The sequence below is a fragment of the Primulina huaijiensis genome, chromosome 9 (genome assembly GCF_012295235.1).
Source record: "Primulina huaijiensis isolate GDHJ02 chromosome 9, ASM1229523v2, whole genome shotgun sequence".
NCBI classification, from domain to species: Eukaryota; Viridiplantae; Streptophyta; class Magnoliopsida; order Lamiales; family Gesneriaceae; genus Primulina; species Primulina huaijiensis.
The window spans coordinates 2,368,320-2,392,762 of NC_133314.1; the positions used below are offsets into that span (position 1 = coordinate 2,368,320).

The 24,443-nt window shown below is 34.5% G+C and overlaps 2 protein-coding genes and 1 long non-coding RNA gene across 3 annotated transcripts; 1 reads left to right on the forward strand and 2 right to left on the reverse strand.

The window, feature by feature from the left end:
• The first annotated feature begins 124 nt into the window (after positions 1–124).
• Positions 125–648, forward strand: LOC140985078 (uncharacterized). The gene has a single exon (XM_073452828.1). It carries the CDS (start codon positions 153–155, stop codon positions 591–593), a length of 441 nt encoding a protein of 146 aa, XP_073308929.1. The 5' UTR covers positions 125–152; the 3' UTR covers positions 594–648.
• A 1,981-nt stretch (positions 649–2,629) lies between these two features.
• LOC140984666 (uncharacterized) lies at positions 2,630–3,031 on the reverse strand. The gene has a single exon (XM_073452211.1). The coding sequence runs from the start codon at positions 3,029–3,031 to the stop codon at positions 2,630–2,632; it is 402 nt and encodes a 133-aa protein (XP_073308312.1).
• A 6,386-nt stretch (positions 3,032–9,417) lies between these two features.
• LOC140984082 (uncharacterized) lies at positions 9,418–10,245 on the reverse strand. The gene is made up of 3 exons (XR_012176538.1): positions 10,120–10,245; positions 9,905–9,996; positions 9,418–9,784 (listed from the first exon to the last, which is right to left on the reverse strand). It is a non-coding gene; the product is annotated as an uncharacterized lncRNA (long non-coding RNA).
• Positions 10,246–24,443: the final 14,198 nt, after the last annotated feature.

Below are 24,443 nucleotides of genomic sequence, written 5' to 3' on the forward strand. Positions count from 1 at the left end.
GTTCAATTATCTGGTTAAGATAGGCATCGAGCCTGAACATCTTTAATAGGAGAATCCGCACTCGAAGCATATATGCTAAAGCCACCTCTCTGGAGTGAAAGCTTCTCTCGCCTTTATCCTCCTATATTAAACTACTACTCTACAAAAGGAAAATGAAAGAAATGGATTGGCTTTATTCTAGGAGAAGGGGTCCAGAGTGGAAACAAGGCTGGACTGATCAAACCTTGGCTTCCATCTCCACCCCACCGCTTCCACTCGTGGCAGTTTTCACTATCGTCATCTTCTTGTTATCGTTGTCTCAATACTCTACATACAAAGAGCATGTACAAAATAGTGTGACAAGTTTCAAGTTGTTGCTCTTCTTGGTGCCTGTTTTCTTGATATTCTTCATGCGTTCGAGGTTTCTATCTGGTGGAGGATTTGACTTGTCAAATTTCTCGCATCCTGGTCGTCAAGTGAAGCGGGAATTCGCCCGTGGGATGGCGGGATTCCCATGGAGCATCGCGGTGCTGGTGCTGGTGCTGGTGGTTGTGCTGGTGTCGTACCAATCCCCGTTTCAGTCCAAGTGGTTTCCCTTTGGCGGATCCGATTAATTATTGAAGTACATGTGGTAAGATGTGAATCTAAAAAGATTAAGTAATTTCCTTTTATTATGTTCCCCCGACATGCTATATCACGTTAATATATGGTATATTTGATATTTGACAGTAACTTATATTATCAACATCTAAATTCACCTCGTTGGCCCAATAATGATTCTTTGATTTAGTCGATTAATTAATTATTACATTCAAATATTTTTAAAAACAAAACAGACATAAGAAACCAAAGGAAAAGTGTCTCTCCTTCAAATATTTAAATTTAACAATTAGAAATCTAACTCGTTTCAAATAAAACTATTAAAAAATTCAATTATAATTCATTTTCAAAAACTTTAAAATTTTAGTAAGTTGTACATAAAATTTTACGATACGCACAAATCAAAATCATAACGTCAGTCCACGTTCAAGATGACAACATCATATTAAATTGCTGAACAAGCAAGTGTGTATCTTCATGGAACTAAATAATAATCTTGGATATAATATTTTTCAGTTAAATTAAATAAAACCATAGCAGCGGCGGACAACATAATTGCGTGTCATGTCCTTCATAAATTTATGAAAGACATTATGATGACCAACGTTATATGTCATATTTAATCAAAGGTTAATGAATAACACTCGTGTAAACAAGTTAAACGGAGTATGTGAACATATGATAAATATAATTTATCTAGTTAACGTAGTTTGTATTTTATTATGTTAGTCCGAGTTTTTTTCAGTGTACACTGAATGATGATAGTTACGGGTTATCACGTCATAACAAAAATCATATAAAAACTTCTTGAATTCTAAACAAATTAGCACGACACACATTAAACTTTGATCAATCATAACAATAATTAATGTAGAAAACGTGAATAAATATTTTGGATCAAAGAGAAACTTGTCTAAGAGAAATAACTGGTTACATTTGTTGGTTCAAATAAATGACAAGGGAGAGTATATCGATCCATGATGTGTAGTGACCCTGTCGGTCTATAATAATTCTGTTTAATACTTGTACTAAATTTTCTAATCTTGATGTATAATTTTCAAGGGTCAGTTATAATTTTTGTTTATTTATTTCCAAAGTTTGGAATCGATCTCTAATTCCATAAACGTGAGCAAAATATTCAAGATTTGGTGATTGGGACTCCATGGAATCCGCTTCTTGTTTCATGGTAGCTTTCCCATTGTCCACCCCAGCGACAGAGACAGGTTTTTATTTTTACCCGAATTAGAATTTTCTAAACCACAGTTGAGCTAATATTGACAAATAGAACCCCGGGCTATCAGAAAATTTGACAAAATTTTATGTATATAAAAAATCGAAAAAAAACAAGTCACCTGGGCTACCACCCGGGCGGAGCAACACATGGCTCCGGCTGTGGTCCACCCACCATGTTCATCACTATGTCCACTAATGAGGTGACATTCATTTATCGGATGTGATGAAACGTATCTAAATTGTACATTCAATAGATGAATGTTACCTTATATGTTGTACACTCATCGTACGCGCACATTTATATCAAAACTGTACATCCAATAGGCGAGTGTCACATCATCGATAATTATACACGATAGATGAACAACATGTCAAAATTTCTCTCAATATTTAAATATATTAGTGTGATTAGAATATTATCTTGTCAAATTCGATCATTGGGAAAATTGTATATTTTGGTATCTCATTATTTTTTTTCAATTATAGCAATTTATATTGTTAAATTTTAATCTTAATTCGTTATATTTATTTTTTTGAAAATTTCAATCTTTTTTCCAGCATCAAGCAATCATGATCTTTACGGGAAAAAAAATAAAATTGTAAAGCATAATTCAAACTATATAACAAAAATAAAAATAAAAATAAAAATTATAGAATTTGACTCAATTTTGATAACACTAAAAAAAAAAAAACATTTTATCCCATAAAAAAAACTTCATATTTTAATTAATTTTTAGTTTTTTACACAGATACCTTCACTATTTTATGATTTTAACCTAGCGAAGTCTAAACCCATCTCTCGCCAGACCCTTACAATTCATATAAACCAACCATCACGAAAAACAGACTGATACTGCATAAGAACAAGCAACAGCACGATAACCGCCGCCACGCCCCACGGCGAGCTGCCACCCTCCGACGTCTGGAAGTACGACGCCATCTGCCGCCTCTCCCACGGAGACCTCCCGTAGAACCACCATCCTGAATCCTCAAAACTCGATAGCCACTTGACAGCAAACACCAGCACCAGTGTCACTACCATCAGCACCCATCCCATGTTTTCTTCTGTGGATTCCACCACAGACTCGAAGGAAACGTACCATTGGAGTGAGAGGAAGACGAAAATGAGGGCCAAGATCAGCAGAACTGGATATGGCGGAGGGTTCAGAGAGAAGACATCTAAGATTGAAGAGGCAGTGTTCCTTCTTTGGTAATACATGAGTGAAGAATTAGAATTAGTGTGATCACAATTATCAGATGTGTTTGTGGACTAATTCTATGGTAGTTGAGGTGAATGGCCTAACTATTTATAGCACTCAACGGCCAACTTTTTTCAATATAAAGAGAACTAACATTATATGTATAGTTAGTTATATATATATACTATAAATAATGCACGTGCGTTGCACGTGAGAAACATATGTTAAAATAGTTAGAATTTGAAATAAAATTAGTTAACTCAACAAAAAACAATGATAATAGTATTGTAAATTTTGACAATTCGTGTTCATTAGAATATGTAACTAATTTGGGAAAAAAATATTTTTTAAATTTTTAAAAAATATTTGGACTACTAAAATTTTTCTCATATCTTTTTTATCACATTGTTTTCTTTTGTTATTTGTCATATTCTCTCAATAATGCATATATTTTATTATAATATTCAATTATTACAATCTTTTTTGTCGATCAATGATATGCAATTTTTTATTTACAATGTTGTTTGATTATTATTCTCTTTCATGTAAATTGACAACAATTTCTACTGGATACTTTTATTTTCCTAATCACCTTTAATTTATTAGATACTTATATTTGATAACATATAAACTACACATTATTATTAGGGTGAACAAAATTTCGGTTAAACCGAATTAACCGATCGAATCGAGTCAATTCGAAAATTCGGTTTGGTTCATTATTAAATTCGGTTTTCAAATTAAAAAAATCGGTTATATCGGTTAATTCGGTTCGGTTTTCATCGGTTATGAAAATTAATTCGGTTATTGCTAAATATTTCGGATCGGTCCGGTTATGACTAATTCGGTTCGGTCGGTAACATAACCGACCGAATACTCACCCCTAATTATTATAACAATATATCATCACTTAAAAAGTACTGATAGATTGATTTAAATAAATATTGATTAAATGTTGTCATCTATTTGCAATTTATAATGATAATATTTTTGACTATAAGTCATCTTTTTACTGACTCTTATGACATTTATTTTAATATTTCATATTAACTCATAAGTATAATTAGCACAATCAAATTATTAATGTAATATCGGTATTACCTCTAGAAAAATAATATATTTAATTTTTCTAATTGTTTAAAAATATCAACGAGAACATTTAATTACCATTATCTTGAGAAAAATTCATTGCATTTATAAAGTATGAACAGTAATTATAATTTTATAGTATACATTTAATTTAGAGACTGAATTCATTGTATGACAAACACTTCTTCTATTTCTAATTTTTTGTGTAACCCAAAAGAGTTAATATTTTTGCTCTTTTATCTTCTCCAACTCACTGTAAAAAGTTATAGAAAATATTTATATGTAGAAAAATATTTTTATTTATTGTTTTTCTTGTCTATATATTTTGTTATATTTGAGCATATTTTCTTCTTCATTGTCTTAATTGTCATATATCTTTACTATATAATTTGTGTACATTGAAAATGAATAAGTTCATTTTATAGTTTTTTAGTACCTGGACTTAGGTTGTTATATTAATATGTGATATACATAGATATAGGAATTTTCAAATTCAATTTATTCACAATGATTGTTCATAACAAAGGCAAACTCAAAATAATAAAAATCAGGATTCATAATTATTTTGAATATGATATAAAAATAATACGTGAAATTTTTTTTGACATTTTAGTTGCAAAATACAGTGATAAATGCATGTAAGTGCATTATTTAACTGTGGCAATTATAACTTTATTTAAATATCTTATTTCTCACTCAATGATCAAAATTTGTTTATTTCTTATTTTGATTATCGACAAATCCAATATTTCATTTAAATGTTTATTTTAATCAAATATACATGAGTTTTATTGTATATTTATCCAATTTGAAAGGGATAAATTATAATTCAATATATAATAATATTTGAAAATTGTAGAATGCTTCTAAATTTAAAAATCGAGTAACATGTAAGGGATCAATTCAAAACTAAAAGTTGATACAACATGTTTCTTCTAGCTTTACAATCAAATAATATATGATCGAGTGTTTGTCGCTTTACCAAAAGCTATAACTGATAGTAACTTTACAAGTCAAATCTTTAAATCATACAACAGCTCAAGTGCCTACTCATCGTAGACAATTATTGTACCAAACACTCTATCTCCTAATAATTGCACGAATTTCAATCATTGAAAATCAAAATCGCGATCTTGACTCTGATACCAATTGTAGGCTCAAGCGTTTACTGTTTTATCAAAACCTATAGATTATGGTAACACTGCAAATCAAATATTTTAAATAGTACAACAGCTCAAACACAACATTTCAATTACTCTACCCAACATGATCAATTATTGTACCCAACAAATAAGTTTATGCAAATAACCTTTTAATATATCATATAAATTTATAAGACATTTGAGTATAATATATACTTGATATTCTCTACATAAGTAGAGGAAAAAATCATTTTTCATTTATTTGAAAATTTATATTTTAAAATAAAAGAAAAATCAGAAATATATATATAGATATAGCATATTGACAAAATCCCGAAACCCAAATTGAAAGTTGAATTAATACATTCATATTCATCATTAAATTTTACTATTTAATTTTAATAGATTTAACATGTTTATCCACTAAAAATATTGAAAGAATTGTTTATACAATTTAATAAAAAAGACAAAGTACATCATTTTCTGATTCCAAATAACGATCACATTATTATTACGTTACAATGATAAATAAATTATTATTTTTAGTTTATCATCAAAGTCTTTACCTTAATAAACACAATTTCGAACATAGGATGTTAAATTTAATATTGACATTAGATAATTATAGTATTAATTCTAACATTCTTTTTTTATTCTTCTCAATACATTACTTTTTCTATATTCAAATATATTAATCTATTTATTATTGTATACAAAGTATAATAATTATTTGGTTAATTGATCACATTTAAGATTAGATGTTTAAAAAAAAGTCTAATATATATTTTAAAGACCAATAGATGATGAAAAATTAAGAAAATGTAGAACACTACGGTGCGTAAACTTTCGCTTTGTACAGTGACAAAAGATAAAGTGAGACCAAGTGAGATACTTATATATATGAGTCTGATTCAACTTAGCCCATTATAATATTTTTATTAAACGACTTTGTCTTTCGTTTTTACTTCACTAATTTTGCAGTGTGACTCATTCAAGCATTAACTTTGTTGGGTGCAATAATTGTCTCTGCTTGTAAAGCGATCGAACCGTGGTGCACTGGTGCTTGAGCTGCTGTGCGGTTTAAAAGATTTGAATTGCACCATTACCACCAGCTATAGCTTTTGGTAAAGCTGTAAGCGCTCGGTCCTACAATTGGTATCAGAGCCAAGGTCACGGGTTCGATTCCCATTGATTGCAAAGAGTGCAATTATTGGGAGGGAGATTGTTGGGTGCAATAATTGTCCCTGCTTAGTAGAGCGATCGAACCGTGGTGCTTGAACTGCTGTGCGGTTTAAAAGATTTGAGTTGCACCATTACCACCATCTATAGCTTTTGGTAAAGCGATAAGCACTCGGTCCTACAAACTTTTTATGTTTTTAGTACATAAAGGCCTCCACTCTCTCACCGACTTCAATTTTTAGAAGTCGGTATTAGTAGTTTATAGGTAATAGACAATTATTTAATATTTATTTTCCGTCTTTTGATTAAATATGTAATTTTTTATGTTCTACCTAATTCATTTTTACAATTTTTATTGAATTTTTATAATCATGATTATAAGTGTTGCACGTATACAATATAAAATTAATATATTTTAAAATGTTAATATTGAAGTGTCGAATAAATGTATTAAATCATTATTTTAGAACATTTAGAAAAACAATATACATTATAATTCAGATTTAAAGATTAATATACAAATAAAGAATTGTGATGAATATCTTATAAAATAAATGGTGTTAGCCCAAAAAGATTAAATATGATTATTTTAAATGAATTTTTCTTAATTAATTAGAAAATTTTCAGCAAATGCGCTGAATTAATTAGAATGTTTTTAATATAGTATGTCGATAAATATTTTTTCATATGAGTTAGTGATTGAGTCCTTATGATCGTTAAAAAAAAATGTGTCTTTAGTTATAGTAACGTTGTCTTATAATTTAAAATATTAAATGAAACAATTTATCAAGATAAAAAATTAATTAAGAAATTCAATATGTGATTACTCAATTAGTTTAATTGACACGCTCTTTAGTTTGCTAATTTAATAGATATTAAATCCACAATCACTGAGTTTGACAAGAAGTCTTGTAGAATAAAATACAATTATAATAAATTACTTGATTGTATATGTAATAAAATTTTGTATATTTCATATATGCTTGATTTATTAAGGTTGAAATTTTATATATTATGATATAAGATTTGTTATACATCTTAACATCGATAAATTCACTAAAAATTTACATATTAATTTCCGCTACCATATAATTATGGTTTCGCCCCAGACTTTTGTGTATTCGTTTGTTTGAATTTATTATTCCTCATTTTACCATGACCCATAATATGTCAAACATGAAAGTGAATATTAATTTAAAGAGATGATAATATTTATATATTGTAATAAACACATTTACCCCTCACAATAGTGATAAAAATAACTTAAAAATAATATGTTGACGAACATATTGTCAGGAATCTAAAAATACAACTCAAATGTCAACTTTGACACTCAATTTTGAGTGATTGCCAAAATGTCTCAACAACCCAAAATTTTTGGACAAGATAGTAACATCATAATTTTGAAATCAAACTGATATTTTTCATTTTATATCAAAAATTCATGATTGAAAATTGATAATATTATATATATATATATATATATATATTTAATATAAACTCATGCAAGCTCATTTAGGCTCATCTTTAAATGAGTCGACAAAATTTCAACCCAACTCACTCAGACTGTTTGGCGGTGCAGGCCAAACGGACAGACCCAACCCACATTGACGGCTCAAATCACAACGATCTTTTACCGTGTTTTATTTAAATAATTTATAAATATAAACCGCAAAAAAATTTTGGTTGCAAAAAATTTTAATTTAAACACATAAATTCTAGCAAACTGTCACATGAGGACATGAAAAAAAATTAATAAGATACCAAAGAAAATTCAAAATTCGATAATGAGTTATTTCTAAACTTTAATTAATTTAATTTAAATAATGAAAACATAAATAAAAAATCTAAATAATTGGATTAAAAATAATATATTATAATGTGGGTATGCATAAAAAACCAAATACTAATTTACATAATGAAAAGATATCATTAGATAAAAATAACATATTATAATGTGAGTAGACATAAAAAATTAAATATTAATAATCACATATATTTAAAATATGAATAAGGAAAATGAAAAGACACACTTAAAATAAGCAATTAATGTAAAATAAACAATTAATAAGGAGACAAATGGAAATTCACATATAAAGTCACATATTTATATATATAATAGAATAATAGATATATAGTTAAAAAGGGGAGAGGCGAATTTTTTAGTTGCTTTAAAGATTTTTTTTTTACATTTTTTTGGAAAAGTTTAGGTATTATTTATAGAGTTGATCTCTTGCGAGACGGTCTCACGAATCTTTATCTGTGAGACGGGTTAACCCTACCGATATTCACAATAAAAAGTAATACTCTTATCATAAAAAATAATACTTTTTCATGGATGACGCAAATAAGAGATCCGTCTCACAAAATACGATCCGTGAGATCGTTTCAAATAAGTTTTTGCTTTATGTATACGACTGTACTATGCAATTAACTCGATATTAAATTCAACGAACTATTATTTATGTATGTTTTTTTCGTAGATTTTATAAATGTAGAGGGAATTTCATCAACATGAGGAACGTATGATGGATGCCCCCCACAGCTCCATCCATCAGTTCACTAGAATGTTGACATCTGTTATTTTGATTGCGTTTTACCAACTTCTTCCAGTTTCTAAAATCATCTTTCGAGAAAAAAGATTGCCTCATTCCTTCACCTAATCAAATGTGATGAATCGATAACTTTTTCTTTATGAAGGCCATATTATAGGATATCATTATATACTATTTAAGTGTTCAACACATATTTCATTTGAGTTGTAAAAATCATCGATCCCATTAGATTCTTGGGTCTACTCCACTCCCAATTTCCAGCAATCAAGTGATCACTACTGCCATTTGTCAATAACAAAGTTTGATGTCATATTCATCATGCTTAAATTAAGCCACCAATTTATTGCTTCTTTTGCTGATTAAAAAAAAAACCCATTATTTCACTATCAATTTGTATAATCTACGCTGGTCCATGACTTCCTTTGAATATATCTATGTCGAAAAGAAACACAGATATTGACACTATTTTTACATTTACTTGTGTTACAACTCACAATAATATCTATCATACAAAATTTCTACTTCTACTCTTTGAGAGATGGGGAAAAAACCTAAGGTACGCCAAATTTAAATTTCTATCTCGCACTTTGAAAAGGATAGCTTGATATTGAACTTAAATTAAGGTTCCACGAAGCTCTGGCTGGCATCGGCACCAATTCACAGCTCGTTTGAGTATAGTTGAGTAAATGAACAGGTTCATGTTTGCCAGAAAATCCGAAAAGAACGCGAAATCAAACTTTCCCTTGAAATTGGAAATTAAGTTTGTTATCATGTTGTAGGGCTGCTAGAGTGCTTCTGCAAGGTCCCTCTGTAAAAACAAGACGGTAACATTCAGGCACATACATCAGTAAATTCTTGCTTTTATTTTGTGTTGCGAAGCACCAAGCTCGTGTTTGAATATGGAATTTGATTCAACGGAAATGTTCACCTTCAAAAACGGTATGAAGAAGTTGAAGATCCTCCACTGAGCAGGAGTCCATCAAAGCATGGATGCCAGGTTTCAATGCTTCGTCAACTTCCCTGAAGAGATGGAAAAATCAACTATGTTTATTGCAAGCGACCATATGTGGATGTGAGTGCAGGCAGAAATGAAAGCATCGCAGTTAAGGTACAGCAAACTAAAGAAGCACACTAGAAAAGTACCTTCTTATTCCTCTTTTAGCCTGTCCATGTCCACAATAAACCCATATGTAGCGGGACAAAAACTTAGATGCATGTTGCCCAAATTCTTCCTTTCTCTTGTCGTACCTGCAGTATACAGCAGATTAGTAACTCAACCGCAATGAAATACATAAACAGCAGGATGGAAATATGTCTACACATACAACAGGAGATACAAGCTAACGTGCCCTTGACATTTTTCAGTCCAACCATACAAAATATAACTTAAACTCAGACCCTATAAATTGTCCCACCATATTCAAACAAGGTGTTTATTGTTTCAAGAAAGGCAGTCTATTCTCTCGATTCTTGGAAAGGTTCCACATTTTTAAGAAATCTGATTAAATAATGCGTGCAAATAAGAAAATTCTTAGCCAAAAACCTTTCTACCCACCATGCAGTTGTTTTTGGCACTACGTAAATCAGGTCATCTCCAATCCAATGCACTACATTCTGCATTATATTGGTGTTACACTAAAATCATCTCCAACCACATTGCACTACATTTTACACTACAATAGAATATTTCAAGAATATTCTTTTTCTTTTCAATATTAATATTTATGTTTTATGTTAATTATTTATAATTTGATAATATAATGATAATTAAATATTATAATTTATATATTAAAATATATATATTTAAATATTTTAATTTATATATTAAAATTTGAATTAATTATTTCATATTAACAACATAATTATTTGATTTACATACAATTATTTAATACAAACTATATTTTAATAAAATCAAAATATCATTAAAAAAAATCAAAATATCATTGAAAAAACACGTTCATTTTATATTAAATTAATAATACAACAAAAATACAATATTAAATATTCGAATTACTATATTGTTCCCATAAATGCTCAATTAATGTATTTCGTGTTCGTAATTTGTACCATTTTAACGCATTATTAATTTAATCTGTGTTTTTTTTATTTTTTATTTTTACACTTAATTAATTTCTAATCAGAATATTAAAAATTTTATAATTAAAATTTCAAAAAATATTAATTAATTAAATATTAAACACTTATATTAAATTAATCAAATTAAAAACTTAAAAAAAATAAAAAAAAATAGTGGCGCAGCAGCTCCAATCCAGCGCTAGTTTTGGTGCTGGATTGGAGTGAAATATCATGGCACCACAATGGTGTGACACCAATGTGGTGCCATGATTGGAGATGTCTCAGTATCACTTCTCATCGCCAAAACAGACATGGTGATTATTAAGTGAAATAGCTGTGCAAATGACTGACTTAAACATTAGCTACTGATGGACCAACAAGCAAAGATAATCAAACACACATTAGGGTCATTTAGAGAGACAAACCACAAAGAAACAGAAAACGCAACATCAATAAAATGATACACCAAGTAGACAACACAAATGGCTGGTTTAGCAAACTTGTTCATCGAGCCTCACATCCTAAATAAATAGAGAAGCCAGAAGAGAGGATAAGAATGACCGTTGATACAGAAAATAAGATAGCGTGACCAGAAGTGCCGCACCAGAACAAAGAGTTAGCGGAAAAGCTATTTAGGGTAAACTTGGCGGGCAGCATAATTTTTTGTTCTCAAACTTTATCCAAGTTATCGTCACCACCCACCCCATCCACCTTGAAGCCTTTCACCTACCAATCACATCAACTTAAAAGATGGATAGTAAGGTCATTTCATAGGGAGCAGTAAATAGAAGTAGAAAAGTGAACTGATTCCAGGAATACACCACATAAGGAAATCAAGGCCAAATGATCATTTTCAATAAACCGTCCATCCCTTAAATGATGGTGAAAAGTGATGTTTATCACAAACCTCAAAACAAATGGATCCTCTTATTGCATATAAATTGTAAAACCCGATATTTCGTACAATCGTGATTTCATCATATTAATATTAGATTAATAATTTTATTATGCTAAGATGGTGTAATCTTGAATATTAAATCATTCAGAATATAAGATATTTTTGGGTTATCGATATAAGGATTAATTAAGGAATTTCAAAAATAGGCAGATAAATGTTTAAGATTTGAGTTGATATTGAGATAGCGGGATAAAAGATCAAGCAAGAGATAATAAAATCCCTAGAATTCGAAATTTAACAGTACATATTTTATAATTTTCGAAATTGTGGGATAAAAGATTTAGATTTCGAACCATATCACGATTCTAGATTTGATTCACAGTTCAAATGCACTATAACTCTTGATCACGATAACAGCCAACCCCTATAAATAGGAGGGCCTATAACTCGAAAATTACACCCAAAATTCTCTCAATATTTCGAGACTCCCCTCTAGTCTCCATAGGAATTTTCGAGCACAGCAAAGCGCTGCCGCCGTCCAGCCAGTGAAGTAGGAATTTCGAAATTTCCAGTGCAAGAATTCCTAGTTTTCACGTTTTTCTCTAAGATTTAAAGTAAGTGGGTAATTTTAAATTTTTAAAATTTCGTTTAAGCATAAAAAGTTTTCCTTTTCTTGTTTTCGAAAAATTCGGTCGAACACCGTCTACGTTTTTTTTTTAATCTTGTTACGTTTATACGTTGGCACTGTGAGGATTCCCTGAAAATGGGTGGAATTCCAACATATGGCCCTTAACAGTGGGATAGAACTGTTTTATGGCCTCGCCCCCTTAGAGGATTAAAACTTAGGGACTGAAGTCAGTAAACCGTTAAAGGTGAAAAATCGCAGTGTTACAATTATATGAATACGATGTTACGATTATGAAAAGCATGCTGTAATTATATGTTGTTTTCGAAAATATTGAAAAATTGTTATGTTGTGATCGCTATCCCCCACTTGCTGAGTATTCCCAAAATACTCACCCCTTACAACCTTTCCCCAGATAAATCCGAAGAACAGGTAGAGGAAGAAGAATATGAACAGTTTTGGGGCTAGTGATTTAATTTAATTTTCGAGATTTTGGTAGTAGGGATTTCCGAATTTTACTGTTTTTAAATTTTATGTTAGACGTTTCCGCAAGTTTATTTCAGTTGTAAAGACAGTTGTTTTTTTGAGAAATTATGAATAATAAACTGGTTTTCGGTTTATACTATGCTACGAGGCTGGTTGTTTCAATTGTGTGATTGTTAAACGACGCCGGTGTCAAATCCCGAGTTTCGGGGCGTGACATTTAAANAACCTTTCCCCAGATAAATCCGAAGAACAGGTAGAGGAAGAAGAATATGAACAGTTTTGGGGCTAGTGATTTAATTTAATTTTCGAGATTTTGGTAGTAGGGATTTCCGAATTTTACTGTTTTTAAATTTTATGTTAGACGTTTCCGCAAGTTTATTTCAGTTGTAAAGACAGTTGTTTTTTTGAGAAATTATGAATAATAAACTGGTTTTCGGTTTATACTATGCTACGAGGCTGGTTGTTTCAATTGTGTGATTGTTAAACGACGCCGGTGTCAAATCCCGAGTTTCGGGGCGTGACATTTAAATGGTATCAGAGCCGCCAGGTTCATAATCCGAGTGGGAAAAATCGATTTTTTTGGAAAAAAAAAAAATTCGGTGAACCGGATCTAGAACCGCCTCGATGAGACGAACAAAAGCCCTCAAACAATCGCAGATTTCGTGCTCGGGTACAACCGGAATTTCGGATCTACGGATTGGGCATCCGAAACATTAACGCCGAATCTTATTTCGTCCAATTACCCTACCAATCCTACTCCGATTTTCAATTTATTTTACCCAAACATTATACTATCCATGGGCAACTTTTCCCAACAATCAATTTCGGGATCGGATCAACTAATCGGAAACGCCTAATTTCAAGTGAGTCCACCGAGTTTGAGCGAAATCCGGCCAAATTAGGTAGTTTTCCGACCGATTCTTTCCGTGCCACCACCGGTTCCATGATCTTGACCCCTTCGCTGACATACGCCTTTGCTCCGACCATACTCTGGCGAGTAAACCCGACGAGTCAACTCGGCCGATTCAACGAGTCAACCCGTCAGCATACACCCTCTCGACACGTGTCTATCTCAAAACTTTCCATTTTCGAAAATTTTCGAAAATTTTTAATTTTCAGTATCTTACTCTATCCTGATATTTTATTCTGAGCATTTTCTTTTATTTTCAGGAAATGTGAAACGTCTACTAATTTTAAAAGTGCGGAAATAAATTTTTTTTTTTACAAGCTCATTTTTCGAAAATAAACATTTAAATATTTTGCATGCATAAAAATATAACATTTAAAAATGATCTTAAACACTTGACTGTAAAAATAGCGCAGTTTAAAAATGACTAACGTCATCCAAAATCAACGTAAACATAAACGTGTAAAAATCGTAATATCATCAACATATAAAATGTGTAACTCCTCTCAAAACACATGAATCAATATGCGGAAAAATAATGGTCCTCGAGTCGTGTCACCGCACATCCCGCCTGCCTATTCAGTCTTCGGCACCTCCGGTCCCCTGATCAAAATGCTCACCTGCATCACACACGCCTAGTGAGTCTAAAGACTCAACACACCTGTACCAGTAATAACAAGTACATATACGTAGCACACAACAGTGAAAACCTGTCTCATCATGTTATCATATCGTATGCGTAACCGTGACCTGTTAAAACATGGTAATAACATGTATCATCGTATCAGCATATACGTGTTAAAATCTTAATTTGAATTCCGTTCATTAGCTGTGACTTTCGTATCATCATGTCATCATGTCAGTCGATGGATCCATCTACGTGTAACCGCGGTACCCGGCGGCGAGGATCATCAGCGACGACATTACCCGCCCACTGAGTCCGGGCGTTACATGTCATCGTGTCATCGTGTTAGTCACAACAAAATCACTTCCTTCAAAACGTGCCAACATATTCATCACTTAATAAAAACATGCATATACATAATTTTTCCTTTAAACCAAGCATGCACCGTATTTTTATACTTACGTAAAAATCGTAAATATGATGCATAAACATTTTAAAATATCATGGATCTGTGCTCAGGACGCTGCTAGGATCAAAATCTCACCCCGGGTGATGACCATTTTGCCCCTAGAAACCCGAAAATTATCGTTTCATCCCTGGACCTCTAAAATTGACACGAAGCTTATCAAAGTCCTTAAAATGTCCCAAAACATATTTATAAGCATTCCTAGACGTAAACTCGAGCCCATATTACAACTTAACCGAATTCGTTTTAAAACTTGGACCGGAGTCCCGGTTTGAACCCGAATCGACTCGAAACTTACCCAAATTTCCTCCAATTTTTTTACTATATCTTAAAAACACTTAATAGGTCCTAAAACAATGTCATTAGGCCCCCCAAACCCACGGCTGAAATTCCAGCATGCTGCTGAAGTCTCGGCCCTTCCAAAAGAATGCCCACCCTATCCTCCCTTTCCAACCTTGCGTCCTAGCCTTCCACTAACGTAACCAGCCCTTAACCACTCACACCTAGACCACTCTAGGCATCTCCTGAACCTACTGCACCCACGCCATCAGCCCCATGCAACAGGAGTAGACCACCCGATCGCTACACTCCCCCAAGACACCAAACGAACCCAACTCGATTCACAGCGCTTGGGGATGGTTCCAGCACGAGCCGAGCCCTTCCAAGCCCCGTCTCAGACCCACCATGATCTGGTCTAAGGCTCAGCTAGGCCCCTGCTTCGCTGGTTGCACCCTACACGCTAGAAACCCAAAGATCAAGCCAACCTATTGAAACCTTGCTCTCGGTCCCTCACCCTGCACGATCTGCCAAAGGTTCTAAACCCCAAGACAATTTCTTGACACCATTTTATAGCCCTTAACAACTGACAGCAGCAGCCCTTGCTCAAAAACCAGGAAAATGTGAGAGTTGGACAAGAAAACACCATAATCAAATGGAAACCGAGAAAATTCTCATGTACAAGGCTAGATCGCATTTTTCATGCACAGATATGATCACTAACATAATAAACGTGTATGATGCAGAAAAGAACAAGTACAAAGCGTGCCTTAAGATGTTTGGAGAGCAACACGACGTGGGGGAGACCCAGGAGAATTTTCTATGCAAGAATTGGACTGGTCGATGATCTCTTGAGCTGCTGATGGGGAAAACGAGGGTGACCGCAGCTGGGGGAGGGTGTCGGCTGTTGGGAGAGATTAGGTTTAGGTTAAGATAAGTTTTAGGGTTAATTAGTATTATTTAAATAGCTAACAAATGACTAATGAGCCTTAATTGATAATTAAAACTAAATAAAAGATTTTAAGTCCAACAAGCTTAAAAGTAGGCCCATTAAATCCAAACGCACTCCCGAAAAATATTCCGTGTTGGAAAGATTTTGAAAATATTAGCCGAACCCTTAAAAAGTCCCTTGATTCGATAAAATTTGCGTACCGATAAAAATAAAATCTTACGGTTAAAAATACCCAGAAAAATTTCATTTTTGAAATATAAACTTAAAAACACCTTATTTAATTAATAAAAATTAATCATGTAATTAAAATAATTTTCCTGAAAATTCTCCGGTCTCCGTTCCTCGTTCGAGCGTGAAATGCACTTAGAAACCCTAATACATGACCTTTTAAAATTTCAGGAATTAAATCCTATCATGCATGAATTATGCATAAATTGCATATAAATAATTAAACATATAATTAAAAATAAAAATACTAGATTGCATGCACTTAGGTTACGCGAATTAAATTCCTGGACCTTACAAAATGTCTCCCCGATTCCGCACTCGTGCCCAAGCTGCCATCCACATGAAGTAGCTTGCCATTGATAATCAGTCGCGCCTGATAAAGCGCCTTAGAGCCAGACTAGGTGAGAGAAGACGGGAGAATGCGATCTTAGCCACAGAAAAAGAAGTTATACGAACCCAACTTAACAACGCAATCTATCAAGGAGAGTTGGTAAGAGGAGATAACATGGATTTGAGGGATGGCATAGAGCACGGCTTGTATTGAGAGAAAAAGATGCAAGAAGATATCGACCGATACCGTAAAGAATTGGAGGAAGAAAAACAGCAAAATGCCAGGAGCAAGCAGAGACTGGAGAATTTAAGTGAGGCTATAAGCAGAATTGCAAAGGTGAACCATCATCTGGCTCAACAGGGTGAGGTACTAAAGAACAAGATCAAGCAGAATAAGAGGGATTGCGACCTGCGCCACCAGCTTACCATTGATATGTTGGACGAGGCAGAGGCAGAGGCAGACGTTCAGGGGTGGAAGTCACAAGTGGCCTAGCTTAATGCAGAGAATGCCCAGCTCACTCATATGGTAGAGCTACTTCATGAAGGAGAGCCGGATGAGAAGCCGGAAGAGGAAGAGCCTATAGAGATTGAGGAGCCTATAGCAGCCATTGGGGACGGAGAGATAGAGGATTAGACTAGGATGTCTTAGTGATTTTGTTCTAGGAGTTTATTATTATTATTTTTTTCCCATTGTTGCTATTTCATTCAGTACGACTTTTATTTCTTTTAGATTGGTCATGTTCTTTTTTGAAATAAAAAAAAAAAATTTGTTCTATTTGGTTCATTGATTTCAATTTATTTCAGCACAATCTATTGTATGAACTCCACTTGTACAACAAATTCTTAGAACTCGAAATTGTAGGAAAAGGCTGGCAGACCCCTAAGACAGAACCGCAACCCGCGTTATGCTAATACTGACCGTGAAGGCGGACAGGAGAACGAGCAAGGAAATGGACCCCCGCCTGCAATGAACTTAAGCCGAGCTGATCTTATGGCCATAGCCACCATTGTGGCAACAACATTGCAAGGGTTGGGAAACCAGAACGCCAATCAGCCACCACCACCACAACCACCACCAAATGGAATTAAGTTCCACTATGAATCGCTTCGCAAGAACAGGTGTCCAACCCTCAGTGGAGCTGCAGACCCTGAAGTCAGCCAGGGCTGGCTGAAAAGTGTAGAGACGCAGCTGCGACTATTAGAAGTCCCCGAGGCACTGAAAATAGACGTGACTGTGCCGTTCCTAGAAGATAAAGCAGGAAAATGGTGGGAAGCAATTTCGCCAGCCATGACAGCTGCAAGACTAATCACTTGGCAGCGATTTCGAGAAGCCTTTCTGAAACAGTATTATCCGGCCGAGGTCAGACTACAGAAACTGAGTGAGTTTGAAAATTTCACTCAAACTCCGGATATGTCAGTCGTGGAATACACCTCCCAGTTCAACGCCTTTGGATCTTATGCTCCGGCAATCATGGCAGACGAAGTTTTGAAACTGCACCGTTTTAAGAAGGGATTGAACAGCAGGATCCAATCAGCTCTAGCAGTCTACCAATCCGCGAATTTTTCAGACCTAATGGGCGCAGCTATCCGAGCTGAAACTGACATCCAGCGCATGGAGAAGGAAAATAAGAACAAAAGGCCCATGAATAGTCAGTCCTCGCGCAGCAATCAGACTTTCAAGAAGCCTAACCAGTCCGGTGGACCATCTAAAGGGCCTTCACCTACCTCAAGCTACCAGGATATTAAGCCTTGCCCAACTTGTCACTTACGACACCTGGGAGAATGCCGAAGAACAGTGGCGTATGCTTCGGATGTGGGAAAGCGGGACACCGAATTGCCGAATGTCCTACTGCCGCCAACCAAGCAGCCGGGCCCAACAAAGGAACAGGGCCAAATACAAGAGCTAACCCCAATAAGCCAAAAGAAGGCAAGCCCAATGCTAGGGTCTTTGCTATGACTCAAGAAGAGGCCGACGACGCCAACGAAGTCGTTTCAGGTACCATCTTAATTCGAAAAGTGCCTGCTTATGCGTTATTTGATTGTGGTGCTACGCATTCCTTTATGTCTAAGAGGTTTGCTAAGAAATTAGGACTTAAGCCCGAATCACTAGCCGAACCTTTTAGAATAGCCACACCTACAAGTAAGACCATCGAAATTCATGAGATTCACAGGGACTGTATAATCAGTATCGGTAATCAGACTTTCAGCGCAGACTTAATATAATTAATTATGGCCGACTTTGACATCATTCTAGGAATGGATTGGTTAGCCCAAAATAATGCAATGGTGGACTGTAAAGGGAAAAGAGTTAAACTCCAAACCCCGAATCAGGAAGAGATTGTGTATCATGGTAAATCCAAGAAACGAAAATCACTCCTTTCCGCTTCCCAAGCATGGAAGGCCATGAAGTCCGGAGAAGACATCTACCTAGAATGGTTAGCGAAGTACAAGGAGAAATCGAACTAACAATAGAGGAAATCCCAAGAGTATGTGAGTTCCCGGATGTCTTTCCAGAAGAACTCCCAGGGACAGTCCCAGACCGCGAAGTTGAGTTCGAAATCAATCTAGTTCCTAGTGTAGCACCAATATCTAAAGCACCTTACAGGATGGCGCCAGCTGAACTCAAGGAGCTAAAAGAACAACTCCAAGAATTGCTGGACAAAAAGCAAATTCGACCTAGTGTGTCCCCATGGGGAGCACCAGTACTCTTTGTTAAGAAGAAAGATGGGAGTATGAGATTGTGCATCGACTATAGGAAACTAAACAAGATCACTATCAAGAACAAATACCCTCTACCGAGGATAGACGACCTATTTGATCAGCTGAAGGGAGCCGCAGTCTTTTCTAAATTGGATCTGAGGACATGATACCACCAACTGAAGGTCAGGGCTGAAAATATCTCCAAAACAGCTTTTCGGACAAGATATGGGCATTATGAGTTCACAGTGATGCCTTTTGGACTGACCAACGCGCCTGCAGCCTTCATGGACCTAATGAATAGAGTGTTCAAACCGTTCCTGGATCAGTTCATAGTGGTATTTATTGACGACATTCTCGTCTATTCCTCAAACGAGAAAGATCACGAAGAGCATCTCCGCATTGCACTTCAGACTTTGAGAGAGAAGGAACTCTATGATAAGTTTAAGAAATGTGAGTTCTGGCTAAACAGTGTATCCTTTTTAGGGCACGTGATATCTGAAGCATGAGTATCAGTGGATCCCAGGAAAGTGGAAGCAATTACATAGTGGCCAAAACCTAAGAACGCCACCGACATCAGGATCTTCCTTGGACTGGCAGGTTATTACAAAAAATTTGTCGAAGGGTTTTCTTCGATTGCCATACCACTTACTAAACTCATTCAGAAGAATTCCAAGTTCGTCTGGGACGAAAGTTGCGAGAAAAGTTTTCAGACATTAAAAGAAAAGCTCGCATCTACGCCAGTGCTAATCTTACCCACTGAAGATAAGGAATTCACCATCTACAGTGATGCATCTAAGGAATGTCTGGGATGCGTACTCATGCAAGAGGGAAGAGTGGTCGCCTACGCGTCAAGGCAGTTGAAACCGCAAGAGCAGAACTACCCTACGCATGATCTGGAGCTAGCAGCATTTGTCTTTGCCTTAAAAATTTGGAGGCACTATCTCTATGGTGCCAAGTGTGAAATTTTCACAGATCACCAGAGTCTCAAGTACCTGTTCACCCAAAAAGAACTGAACATGAGGCAAAGGCAATGGATCGAACTATTGAAAGATTATGACTTGACTATAAGTTACCATCCAGGTAAAGCGAACAAAGTGGCCGATGCTCTGAGTCGGAAAAGTGGAAACAAGACCACTCTGGCTTCACTCTCCACTCGGCCATGTCTGCAAGAGACCGTCAAGCTAAACCAAGACCGATACCCTGAGCTAAAGAAACTTAAGGGACAAGTGGAAAGTGGGAAGTCGCAAGATCTACAAATCGATGACACATGAGTCTTATGGATGAAAGGACGGCTGTGTGTACCAGACAGCGATAACCTTCGCAAAGAAATACTGTCAGAAGCACACAAGTCCAAATTTTCAGTCCATCCAAGGAGTACAAAAATGTATATAGATCTTAAGAGGAATTTTTAGTGGAATGGAATGAAAAGAGACGTGGCAGAATTTGTCGTTAAATGCCAAGTGTGTAAGCAGGTCAAAGCAGAGCACCAGCGACCTGGAGGATTATTGCAACCTTTGGAGATACCTGATTGGAAATGAGAACATATCTCTATGGATTTCGTGGTAGGGTTGCCGAAGACGAGACAAGGACATGACGGAATATGAGTAATTGTAGATAGACTTACGAAATCCGCACACTTCCTACCCGTCCGTATGAACTACAATCTGGACAAGTTGGCTACACTGTATATGGATAATATTGTACGAATTCATGGAGTACCAGTGAGCATCCTGTCTGACAGAGACCCAAGATTCGTCTCACGTTTTTGGAAGAGCTTTCAGGGGGCCATGGGGACGAAAGTGACACTTAGTACGGCCTATCATCCACAAACTAATGGCCAAACCGAGAGTACAATTCAAACCTTGGAAGATATGCTGCGAGCCTGCGCTCTAGAATTCAGTAGCAATTGGAGCAATCACCTACCATTGATCGAGTTTGCTTATAATAACAGCAAACACAGCAGTATTGGGATGGCTCCATACGAAGCTCTGTATGGGAGGAAATGCCGATCACCCTCCACGGAGGTCGCGCTCTTCTTGTTCTGCTTCGACATTGTCAGCAATCATCTTCTTCCTTTTCTCGCTTCTCTTATTCTCTTTATAGTGTGGTTGGGGTTCGGAAGTCATGTCTTCTACCTCCATCGTTGGTTGTTGATTATGATTACACAGGTTGTGGTTCTAATTCTGAAGAAAAATTCTCTTTTTTCCTACTACTTTTCTTCACAAACCGATTCACGAGAATCCAATAAACTTGATCTTATTGGATTATTTTCATTTTAACTCAATTAAACAATCTAAGTGAATTAGATAACAAATTTAGTTAGTTAGTCAGTTAGTTCAGCAAAGGAAAATTTACGGAAAGGTGATTGGATCATGACTTATTTAAAAAAAGATCCATAAACCAATTTACATAAATGTTCTTTTGTTTAAGTGTAAATTCATCATTAACTTAAATTCTTAACATTAAATCCATCCATCTCATTCAGTCGACTTCAAACTAAGTTTTTCTTCCGTTGATCTCCTTTCATTTCCTTTTCGACGACGATTCACAATGCAAATCGTCTTTTTCTTCCTATCAATTCACGATACAGATCCTTCCAATTTAAGCAAACTCAATCGAACAAATGGCTGACAAAAATATGATAATATTAACGTTTATTTAAATTTATTTCTTCTGTTTCTTAGACTCGCGACTCGCTTGAAGAAGAAAGAGTCGACCTACAAGCCGTAGACCAAAATTTTGATCTACCAAACATTTTATTTGAATCGACCAAGAGCTTGGGTTGAAGCTTGGTCGACCAAAAATGTTTGGTCGATCAAAGCTTGGGCTTTTGGTCGACCAAGCTTTGGTCTACCCATTTTTGATAGACCAAGCTTTTGGTCTACCAATTTGTCGACCAAAGGCCCATAAATGGGTAGACCAAGCTTTGGTCGATCAAAGTTTTTGCTTGAGAAGACCTAAAATTTGGTCTATCCAACATTGACACAGCTTGGGTCGACTCAGTGCTTGTTGATCAGTTTTTGGGTCGATCATGGTGATTTCTGGGTCGACCAAGTTATTTCTGGGTCGACTTTGTTGATATTTGGGTCGACCATGTTAATCTATAGGTCGACCCATGTTGATTTTGGGTCGACACAACGTAGACCTTGTTGTTTTTGGGTCGACCATGTTAATCTATGGGTCGACCCATGTTGATTTTGGGTCGACACAAAGTAGACCTTGTTGTTTTTGGGTCGACCTTGTTGCTTTGCTTTTGGGTCGATCCAAAGGTATATCCTACAAAATTCAACAAAAATTAAGAGAATAAGATAATTAGAATAGACAAAAAAAATAATAATAATAAAATCTGACATAATTATGGATATATCTTGGTCAACAAAAATTAGTTGACCAAGAAGAATTTCTTCTTGGTTTGTTCGACCAAGATTGAAATAATAATAAAAAATAAAAAATAAAAAAAACAAACCTGACATAATTATGGATTCTTCTTGGTCAACAAAAATTAGTTGACCAAGAAGAAAATTGGTCGACCAAGAAAATTAATCTTGGTCGACCCATAATACTTGGTCGATCAACTTAATTTTGGTCGACCAATTTTCTGGGTGGACTCTTATTTTTTCTCAAAGTAGATTTTTGGTCGACTAAATGGATTTTGGGTCGACAGATCCCGATTTGGGGAAAAGGGTAGATGACTCGTAAATTTTAATTGGGGAAATATGTGTGTCGACCGAGAAGAAAAAAAAGAGGAGAATTAATTAAGTTAAATAGTTTAATTGGAGTTAATGTAATAATCAAAATCAACTCCTTGTTTCTTAAAAAAAAGTCAGAGTCCTTGTTTTTTAAATACTTTCTCTCTCACTCCTACTTTTTTAATTGGCCCGTTCAGCAAATGGGTTGAAGGTTTTAAGAATATTGCTTATTTCATTTGAAGTTATTGTTGTTTATTTTAATTAATTGGACCATGCTTTTGAAAAATAATATATATTATATTGCAGTTGTTTTAATTTGTGCCAAAATTACCTTATTTTATACTAAGAATTTAGTTGTCAGCGTCTTGTGTTTAGTAGATAAAAAAAACATAATAAGTAGTTTCTTGTGTTTAGTAGATAAAAAAAACATAATAAGTAGTTTTCTTAAAAATTACTCGTTGATAAGACATATACGTTTGGGTCAAGACGATTATGGTTTTTCTTGGAATTTATGCTCATATTATCGCTTTATGTACCAAGTTGCAAAGAAATTATACCGCAACTATTATTTTATGCAAAAAAAATTAGTTGATAGTATCTTGTATTTAGTAGATAAAAAAATTTGATAAGAAATAGTTTTCATAAACCTTCTCATTAATAAGACATATAAGTTTGGGTCAAGACGATGATATTTTCCTTTGGAATTTATGTCCATATTCTCACGTTATATACCAAATTTAAAATAAATTATACTGCAATTGTTTTAATTTTAGCGAAATTAACTTATTTTATACCAACATTTTAGTTGATAGTGGCTTGTGTTTAGTAGATAAAAAACATAATAAGAAGTAGTTTCCATATTACTAATTGATAAAACATATAAGTTTGGGTTAAGACGACGATGGTTTTCCTTGGAATTTATGCACATATTCTCACGTTATGTACCAAATTACAAACAAATTATACTGCAATTATTATAATTTGTACATAAATTAACCTATTTTATGCTTAAAATTTAATTGCTAGTGTCTAGATAAAAAATACGATAAAAAATAATATTTTTTAACCCTTACTCTTTGACAAGACATATGAGTGGTAAATACGATTATGGTTTCCCTTGGAATATATGTTGATATCCATCAATATCATTGCGAAAAATTCACCGCTTTTTTTATTTGTTCTAACATGCAATGTTCATTGCTTTGTCCA

Coding starts and splice junctions, on each gene's coding strand:
- LOC140985078 (XM_073452828.1), top strand. CDS start 153: ATGAAAGAAATGGATTGGCTTTATTCTAGGAGAAGGGGTCCAGAGTGG.
- LOC140984666 (XM_073452211.1), bottom strand. CDS start 3,031: ATGTATTACCAAAGAAGGAACACTGCCTCTTCAATCTTAGATGTCTTC.